We start from the raw sequence: 10431 nt of genomic DNA, 5'->3' as shown, positions 1-10431 counted from the left end.
AAAAGCTCGATTCGAGCTCGAGCTGAGCTCGAGCCCGAATATAACTTAAACGAGCCGAGCTTGAGCCTAATACTGTTCGGCTCGGTTCGGCTCATTTACATCCTTACTCTCATATACATACTGTTCAATTCTAACTACGACTTATTTATAAAGATTTTTTTTCCAAATAAGACTTACAGGTAATGGATACTGTTCAATTCTAACTACGAGTTATTTATAAAGATTTTTTTCTAAATAAGACTTACAAGTAATGGATATTGAGCTTCTGTATCGTCAACCATAAGTGTTTCCTGATTTATTTAAGTGGCCGATAAAAAACTTTCGTGAGACTAAATCAGTCATCTCAGATTAGACATTACCTAATCTAATTAATCATTTTAATAGCAAATTATAGAATAACATAGTAGTTGCGTATTATCCCAATCATGGTAATAACTTTTAAAATTATCAAATCACATGTCTCATACTCATTTTGTCCTTATGCATTCACTTCTGTCTAGAATAACGTATTGCCATACTGTAACAATCAATTAAAAAATCTGATTCATATTTAAAAATTATTGCTCTCAATATAGTATGTGGAAATGATATTTGAAAGCATGAATATAATCATGAGAACTAGACGAACACATAGGACTTGTTCCATGTCATTACGAGCTATCTAGGTCCATCAGGCTAGTTTCAGTCAAAACTGATTGATAGACCTAGAGAGCTTGAAATGTCATCGAATCAGGTCTTATGTGTTCATTTAGTTTCCTGGTTATATCGATACTCTCAAATATCATTTTCATACGTCATATTGAGAGCGATAATTTTTTAAACACGAATGTGTTCAAATTGATTGTTACACTATAACAATCAATTAAAAATCTGACCAAAATCGATTGATAGAATTAAAAAGCTCAAAATGACGTAAAATCAAATTCTATATGTTCGTCTAATTCTATTTATTACATCTACGACTTCAAATATAATTTTCATTTGTCTTATTGAGAACAATAATTTTTTAAACACTAATAAAAATTTTTAATTAATTATTACAGTATACCAATCAATTTAGGATATTATCCCAATCATGGTAATAACTTTTAAAATTATTAAATCACGTATCTCATACCCATTTTGCCCCTATCCATTCACTTGTGCCTAGCTATAATAACGTATTGCTATCCTATAACAATTCATTAAAAAATCTGATTCATATTTAAAAAATTATTGCTCTCAATATAGTATGTGGAAATGATGTTTGAGAGCATGAATATAATCATGAGAACTAGACGAGCACATAGGACTTTGTTCCATGTCATTACGAGCTATCTAGGTCCATCAGGCCGGTTTAAGTCAAAATTGATTTATGGACCTAGAGAGCTTGGAATGACATCGAACCAGGTCTTATGTGTTCGTTTAGTTTCCTGGTTATATCGATACTCTCAAATATCATTTTCATAGTCATATTGAGAGTGATAATTTTGTAAACATGAATGTGTTTGAATTGATTATTACAATATAACAATCAATTAAAAATCTGACTAAAATCGACTGATAGAGTTAAAAAGCTCGAAATGACGTAAAATCAGATTCTATATGTTCGTCTAGTGCTATTGATTATATCTACGACTTCAAACATAATTTTCATTTGTCTTATTGAGAACAATAATTTTTTAAATACTAATAAAAAATTTTATTAAAGTATGTGATATGGTAATTTAGAAAGTTACCTAGTAGATTTAAATAATACTCAACTTTAATTACATGGTTGAGTAATTTATCAAAATTTTAAAACATTGATATGAATATGTTGATTTTAAATAACTGAATATGTCACCCCCACAAAAGCGGAAGAAATTCTTTTTCAAAATATAGAAACTAGAAAAAGAACAATCACAAAAGACCGATAATCATGGGACAATTCTTTCATTGGGGGGACAAGTAAGAAAATACTATACAAGGTCATTTTAACAGCACCAAAATAACCAGTCACCAATCTAAAATGCCATCGACTCAAACGAACAAATGAGAAAATCGAAAAAAGGTGACCTAGGGCTCAAAGGATCAAAGAAGACAAGGAAGAGAATTCAAAAGTTTCAATGAAGGTATGATTTTGCTCGCACCCTAACTTTCATCCTAATTCGCTTTTCCTCTGTTCCTCGTTTACAACGGTAAGTAACTAAGGTGATCTTAACACCAATCTAACCCGAAACCCAAAGGTGCAACCATGTGCTAAGATCACTCATACAAAATATTAAAGGAAGTATCATAAGCAATCATAACAAAATTCAACCAAATGATATCACATTAGGTTATTTACGACCGAGAACAATGAAAAATCTAGACAAGAAGACAAAGTCAATGTGGCCAAAAGAACATTAAAATGGCAAACAAATAGAAATAAGGAACGTTAACTATCAATTGAGTTGTCATTATCGAACTGGAAAGGCAGTTTAGATTGATTGTTATAGTGTGATAGAGGGGAGTGAATACCTTTAAGAAATTATTACATAGAAAATAAAGAACATAAAAGTACACATCAAAATTTTTACATAGAAAAACCGCTATACTGTCTAAAGTCTATATCCACGGTCTATGCACACGATGCACTTTCTCTATTTTAGATAAGGATTAGAGATGGAAAAACCTTTTATAATAATCAACAATTACAAATAAAATAACTACAGAAAAGCAAAACAATAAAAGATTTTGAATGGAGACGGCAAATCGGTATTTTTGCTCTAATTATTATTGTATCTTTGCAGCCCTTTGAATCCTTTTATAGCTTTCATTTCGAAACTATCATTTGTTGATTTAGTGACCATCATTCAACTAAGCGACATGAAAATTGACATTTCGAAAATACAAGACATACTACACTACAGCGCGCTAGGCAACTACAACTTATCGCGAACATGTATCTAAGTCACATAATACTCCCATCTCAAACCCATGTAGCTTAAAATAGTTGTCACCCCGTGCAACCTAATTGCACCTGAACTCTTGCAGCCAAGATTAATCCAACATTCATTTTTCCTCTAATTATGTACTCTCCTTTTCAATCAAACTCAATACACTTCCACCAGACCTAACCTGATCCCCACCATCTTCTATAATAACTTGATTTCTACTCGACAGAGCCCCACGGGGTTATCCGAAGGGGTTAGGACGTAGAAGTTTGCCCAATGAGAACGTGGATTCGAATCGCGACGGCAGCAAGGGCGTAAATCCCTTATCCCCGTGTCCCTCAGCTCACTGCGCCTTTAACTCCTTCAGCTACCGTGATTAACCCCCCTCGTGATAGCCTTGGGCAAGGTCCACGGGGGTGCTGGGGGCAAGCGTTATCGCCTTTTGCCCATTGATTTCTACTCGACAGACCCCACAAATCATCCGAGATGATAAGTGATAATTTGTTTGCCACTTGAAAACGCGGGATCAAACTATAAGATTGTCAGGACGTAAATCCCCGAACCCTGTGCACCTCACCCAACCACCACTTATCCTCTCAACTGTCGTAATTTAACTCCCTCATGATGACCTGAGATCAGGTGCAACGGAAACACTGAGAGCGAGCAACTTCGCCTTTTGCCACTGATTTATACTCGACGTTCTATTGAGGATGGAGCTATAGTAAAATTACATATTTTAGTTTGACTATATCAAACTACTATGACAATCGGGGGAGGGAAACGGATCTGACATGCATCACTAGCAAAAGCATGCACCCTGTTAGGATTTTGACAATATAAATGGGCAAGAAAAATCGAAACAAGGAAAAGACAGTCAATTCATTAATCTTCATCCAGCTTATGAATTCATCAGCTAGTTTATCTAATGATCACAATTTGTGTGGGGAAACCACTCTGAACATGCTCAAGCTCATTGTGTCTTAATAGAACTAAAGAAGCAAAAATAATTCAGATTCAAGCATATAACTTTGCAAGGTCATCAGCATATGTTTTCCTTAAAACTTCTCTCTTGAGTTTTAGTGCAGCAGTGACAAGACCGGACTCAGGAGTCCATGGTTCAGAAATCAACTTGATCTTAGCTGGGATCTCAAATTTCTCCAATCGTGCTTGTTTGGCCGCCTGTCAAATGAACAACCTACTATCAGTTAATGCATCCTAAGATCATAACTTTTATAAAACATAAACTATCTCTAAAACTTAAAGTCTAAGTTGGCACTCATATCAGAATTTGAAGTTTCAGATGTGTCATTTGATCAATGATTGGGTTGGCTTCCATCTGGCGGATATTTGAAAACTCAAGTATCATACAAGTGGAAGGGCAATAAGCTTTAAAAAGTCAATATGAACAAGAAAACAATTATTTTAATTCTAATTTGAGGACTGGTTCTAGAAGCATACGACTCTAAGAAAGAATGCCTTGACAAAATTGTTTACTTATTTATGACAAAAAAGGAAGCCAAGAGAGGATGATGCAGTACTAAAAATGACTAGAAATGCTAAAGAAATATTTTCAGAGGATCTAACAATTATGAATGCTAGCAAGACGAACTCACATATTCATGAGGCATACAAGGGGCATTTTTTCTGGTCTTGAACTAATATCATCTAAAGATAATTTTAACAAATAAAGGATACCTTAAATAATGATTCTTGCACTTGTTTCACTGTTTCCTCCTTTTGGCACAATTCCACAAGATCACTGTAACTAATTCCTTCTTTCGAAGCCCATTGTTCCAAACCCTGTTGTGCGGCAACAACAAGTGCAACACAATACGCATGAAAAGGATCAGCATACACCATGATGTTATCCACATAGGGGCTTTGAATCAAAGCTGCCTCAACCTATGAAATAAAAAATTAGTCAGCTAAACCAAGAAAAAGAACAGATAAATAGGCGTGCATATTCCTACCTTTCCAAGAGAGACATATTCACCATGCTGAAGTTTCACTATGTCCTTTTTACGATCAATGATCTCTAGACAACCATCCAGATGGAACCTTCCAATGTCACCAGTGTAAAACCATCGGATACCTCTCTCATCAACCTTTTTTGGGATGAAAAATATGATAACCAATAGGTTCAAAAATAATGCAAACTTAAAACTAGATGAAATGCTGCAATTTAGCAACCTTGTAAACTTCATTTGTTTTCTCCTCATTCTTGAAATACCCAGGAGTAACATTTGGACCCCCAATAACAATCTCCCCTCTAGGCATCGGTGAATCTGTGATTAGATATCCACCTTCGGTCCAGTCAATTAACTAATTCAAAAAGATAATTTACTGTTAGTTGGATCAAAAAATTTTAAAAAAAAACTCATTTGCACATAGGTATATCTCAAAAGACTAGCATAAAATACTACTCTAATCTTCAAAGGCAACAATGCAAAAGAAAAATAATGGATAGACTCATAACATTGGGTCCAAGCAATGTGTCTGCACCATCAAATAAAATTTGTTGCGTTAAAGAGGAATCCTATTTCTGGCAAGCATATGAAGTATTAATATTGGAGATCTTAATAAAATATTAACTTGGTTCAATTTGGCTGCAGAAGATGTCATGGTAGCAGCCTTTTTCTGAATGTCAGGAATCTCTCGTGGTACAAAAAAGAAATTCATTGTTTGAGTTCTTTACATTTACTAATAAAATTCTCCAATAATCAAAATGATAGTAAAGTTGAAATTCTGGTTTGAAGGATAACCATCCATGCACATCAATTATATCAATATTGAAGTAAGCTGAGAGTTGAAATGAAATATAAAAAATATAAACAAGAACAGGAAACAAATTTAACAAGGAATGACTGAAGGTGTTAAATAGCTATATGGAAGAGAATATAAACAAAAAAACAGCATTAACACATTTCACAAGTATAGCAGAATTTGATGAAAGAGATTTGCATAAACAAATGTCATAAGTATAGGTTTCATCATTTTGGCAATTCCCAGAAACTACATTATCTTGGAATTGCAACCACATATCTTGGTTAGTCTCACCATCTCATGATAAATATATGAATTGCAAGAATACATTGATCTACATGAAAATAAGCAAGCAAGGCACCTAATGTTTCGCTTCTAAAATTGAAAGAGAACATTCTTCTACCTTCACATATGAACATGGTAGTGGAGCACCAACACGCCCAACAGACGTGTCATCATATTCTGAAAATGTTCCACCGGCACAAGTTTCAGTCAGACCATACCCTTGCCCTATCGGTGACCTGGAAATCTTCCACAAGATCAATAACACATGCAATAATCAAAGGAAGACAAACTATATGCATCATAATATGATGAGGCAACAAGCATCATGAATTACAGGTTCAAGTTAATTAACACCACAAAAATTGCAGCTGGTTTCTAGTACATTATATATATAATAAAATGGGAATGATTAGAGACACTATCAAAAACAATTACCCCTTGCACATCATGAACGAAAAACATCAGTACAGTAGCAAAAAATAGAACAATTGAGTTTGATTTAAACAATTTACCAAAATAAATAGCAGAAATGATAATTGACCTGCTAAAATTGAAGATGAATATTTTTTGTTCCATTATCACGCAAGTCAAGAACAAATACTTTTCTGATTGTTAATCCACTTAACTAATTGATTCACATATTAAATAGTGTGAAATTGGTTCGCTAATTTATCTGTTAATCAACAATATTGCTGAGTTAGTAATAAATAATAATGACTTAAATTTATATAATGATTTGAAATATGATTTCATTATGATGTCAAATATAATTACGATCTACAAACTATATTAAGGCTCCAAAATAAGGAGATTATGTTGGAACCATAGTCAAGAATCGACAACAAGAAAATAGTTGATGAAAGAGAGATCTAAAGGAACATCATTTGAGAGATCTGCATGCTTGACATTCAACAATATTTTGAGAAAAATTGCATAAACACTTATATAAGCTCAAATACTAGCAGTTATTGAGAAAAATAATGGAGTATTTTACTAAGCTGGGACATATTAATAAATCTTTGGGTGTTGGGGTTCTCATTGTTTGCAATGTTGAGCAGCCTTTATCAATCTAGGGCAATGGCTGTGGAAAGATTCCAGAAGCCCTCTTTGAATTGTGATCACCAGATCTCCCATTGATAAGTTTTCTCATGTTACATTATGATATAGGAAGGCTTGATAATCCATCAACCTCCCTTGTTGTGATGATAAGCTTTTTGTTGATGTGATTAATGTTCAATTAGTGTGGAATCAAGTGTAGATCTTAGTATAGTCTTTGTTTTTTATTTCAAGGAATGTAGTGGTATTTTTGGGGGTAAATTGGTCGTGTATTGGAGGTTTTCTACAAGGTGGATAATTTCCTTGTATATCATCTCTTATGCATCATTTTAATAGGATAACCAATGAATTTAAAGATTAAAAATGTCTTGTTTTGTAAAGGGCTATACATTGATGTTTCAATGGTTGAAATGAGGGAGAAAATTCAAGATTGGGCTCAAAACACGAGGGAATGCTAGCTGATGATGTTCTTTCCATTTTTGTTATATGTTATCAAATAGAATTATAGATATGGGGATAATCTTCGGAGGAATTTATTTTCAAAAATGACTTATATGACATTATTCATCGATAGTTGTCCCTGCCACGGTTTCAAATATCGTGCCATGTTGCCCGGCACGGACAAAAAAAAATTCATTCTGCTTGCTGACTGAAATCGGCATTGGCACACCCGAGGTACCACGGCTCGGAGGTGTCGCATGCACATCGCGAAGGACACGTTCGAGCGTCACAGGCCCCGCAGAGCACGGAGGCCACGTGCGGGCCTCATGATGGGCTCACATTCGCTGGCGCGGAGCAATGACAAAGGCAGAATGGATATAGTGCTTTTAATTAAAAAACTTATGTTAGTATGTTCAATCAACTCCTAGCTTTAGTTGGTATAATTTAAAAATAATCTTAATTAAACTCTAATAAAAAATATCCTATTAATTCAGTATATATATTTTTTTTTGTTTTTAAATATTTAAATTAATTTTTAATTTTTAGTTTATATATTTATATTAAAAAAATATTGAAACCATACCGACACAGTACGGCACGGTACTGAAACCGTATCGTTCCAGTCCGAATTGAAACCTCAACACGGGTCGAGATTTTAAACCTTGATCCCTGCACAAGACAATCATGCAAGATGAGTCAATCAGGTCAAGGAGCTATTAGAAGCTATCAGGTTGAGGAAGCTGACCATTTGAGACATGCCAAGTGGAGGGAGTGGGTCAATAATGCTGACTGAAGGATAAGTTGGATAGTGTCAAGCCAATGGCATTTGTTCATGTCAATTAGACAAGTCTAGGGCGGTAGGTTTAGTACCTATTGAATTAGCAAGCGAAAAGATCTTGCAAGCTAAATGAATCAAACAAAGTTTTTAAATAGATTTATTTTTCATTATGGAAACTATTACCTAACTTACATCCTTACCGAATGAACACAAAATAGTTATTCATTGTCTGTGTTTCTTTGAATCAAACTAATTGAATGATCATTACTATTTTAATTCTTGTTTATTTAGTTTCTTAGGAATAGTTATTTTATTTATGTTTGTTCCATTACATCAATCAAACTTACCATAAATGTTCTGACTTTTCTTCTGAATGATTTAGCATATTTTACTCCACTTATTCACAGCCTACGCAGTTAGCACCATCTTATTAATATATAATTGAGACAAAATCAAATATCATAACCCACATTAGTTCCAAATAAGGATGAGAGATATTGTGTGAATCATAGTCAAGCTTTAAGATAGAAAAATAAGTGACCAAAGAGAGAGAGAACAAAGAGTGCACCATTTGAGAGATCTACACACTTAGCATTAAACAATATTTTGAGAAATAGTTTGCATGAACTTATATAAGCTCAAATAATGACATACAAGTTCAGTTCATTGAGAAATAGAATGAAATAGTATACTGACCCGAGACATATGTTAATAAATCTTTGAGTATCACCAGATAAAGGAGCCCCACCAGAGAGAAGGAAGCGTATGCGACCTCCTAATACAGATCGAACCTTTTTGAAGACAAGAAGATCCCATGCAACCTTCTCAAAACCCCATGCACCCATCCAACTGCCATTAATGGCTGCCAACCTACGACCATATGCCAAATCAAAAAGTTTCTTGGATAACCCTCCTGTAGTATCTACCTGAAGTCAAGAAGTAGGATTATATTGCATTATGATTCATCACACAAAATCATGTCAATAAACTGAAGATATCTAATGCATGGAAATTCTAATACCTTTTTCCGTACTCCATCACGGACACGATCAAGGATGGCAGGCACCGCAGTCATTAGTGTAGGTCTCAACTCTGAAGCATCTCCTTTTGTTCCTTTCTTTATTTTGTTAGAAGTGTCTGTTAGAGTCAAAGGTGACCCATAGCCAATAGAACTTCCTCCAGCAACCATAACATTCTGCATAGGACGTCTAAGAATGTATTAAGATAACTAAAAAAATGATATAATGTTAAGATGAGGATCAGTGTAAATCAAGAGGTACATAAATTTGAAGCCCCTTACCTCAGCAGCCAACTCAAGAATATGGGCCAGTGGAAGGTATGCCATGTAAATATCTTTAGTGCCAAGATTTGGGACAATAGTCATAACAGCCGAAACTGTTGCTAGAAGGTTACCATGGGTCATCATCACGCCCTGGGATTAAAAAGTTAACAAATTTACAATGAAATCGGCACAAGGATAACTAGAGGAAAGAAATTTAATTAACAATTGTTGTTTTTTAAGTTAAAAGGATTTGCCATGGATCAGCCTAACCAAGTATTATGTGATATAAGTGTATTACATGATCAGCTGATTGACTTAATTAGATAGAAATATGAATTTTTTCAGCCCTTCAAAATTAACTAGAGTTGGCAAACTTAGAAAAGAATGATACAAATTCGCTAAGTTGGATCAGTTTGGCATTTGACAATCTGATTCCTACTGATTTCTGGGACACATCTCTAAAATCCTTTCAAATGTTGGGAAAAAACAACGGAAATTAGATTTGATTAGATTGTGGAAGAAACTGATAGAGTCAGAAAAATTAGAAGGATTTGACTGATTCTACCAATTTGGGAGCAAAAGAAGTTATGAAGATATCACTGCTTCACTAGGACATCCACCATAGTTGACAAGTTATCAATGATGAGGAGATCGCTAGTTTGCAGTCTGCAGAAGAAGAGGTACAAAGACAGCCAGAACATCATGCAATTGCAGATCGCACGTTCAGTAGAATGGGGGTCAGGAGTGATCTGGGAAGGAGTTTGTTGTCATAGTTAATACTTTTTAATAGTTATACTTGCTAATAGTTTAATACTTTAATTTCTAATAATTGCATATTTATTATTTATTTGACTATTGTAAACTAATTAACTTCTTAAGATCAGCTTAAGTTATATTCAATTTGGTTAAATCAGATCTAATTACCATTA

General features: G+C 34.2%; 1 protein-coding gene across 4 annotated transcripts in view; it reads right to left on the bottom strand.

The window, feature by feature from the left end:
* Positions 1 to 3753: 3753 nt before the first annotated feature.
* The window catches only part of LOC122051467 (long chain acyl-CoA synthetase 9, chloroplastic-like), a 34575-nt gene continuing 27897 nt past the window's right edge, over positions 3754 to 10431 (bottom strand). For all 4 annotated transcript variants that reach the window (XM_042612620.1, XM_042612618.1, XM_042612619.1 and 1 more), the window contains exons 5-12: positions 9521 to 9652; positions 9242 to 9415; positions 8917 to 9146; positions 6064 to 6181; positions 5088 to 5219; positions 4868 to 5002; positions 4593 to 4799; positions 3754 to 4076 (exon numbers count right to left, since the gene is read on the bottom strand). In XM_042612620.1, coding sequence (XP_042468554.1) covers positions 3912 to 4076; positions 4593 to 4799; positions 4868 to 5002; positions 5088 to 5219; positions 6064 to 6181; positions 8917 to 9146; positions 9242 to 9415; positions 9521 to 9652 — 1293 coding nt within the window. In that variant the 3' untranslated portion in view covers positions 3754 to 3911. The remainder of the gene's footprint in view (positions 4077 to 4592; positions 4800 to 4867; positions 5003 to 5087; positions 5220 to 6063; positions 6182 to 8916; positions 9147 to 9241; positions 9416 to 9520; positions 9653 to 10431) is intronic.

The sequence above is a fragment of the Zingiber officinale genome, chromosome 3A (assembly GCF_018446385.1).
Source record: "Zingiber officinale cultivar Zhangliang chromosome 3A, Zo_v1.1, whole genome shotgun sequence".
NCBI lineage: Eukaryota > Viridiplantae > Streptophyta > Magnoliopsida > Zingiberales > Zingiberaceae > Zingiber > Zingiber officinale.
This window is presented reverse-complemented; position numbering and strand designations above follow the sequence as displayed.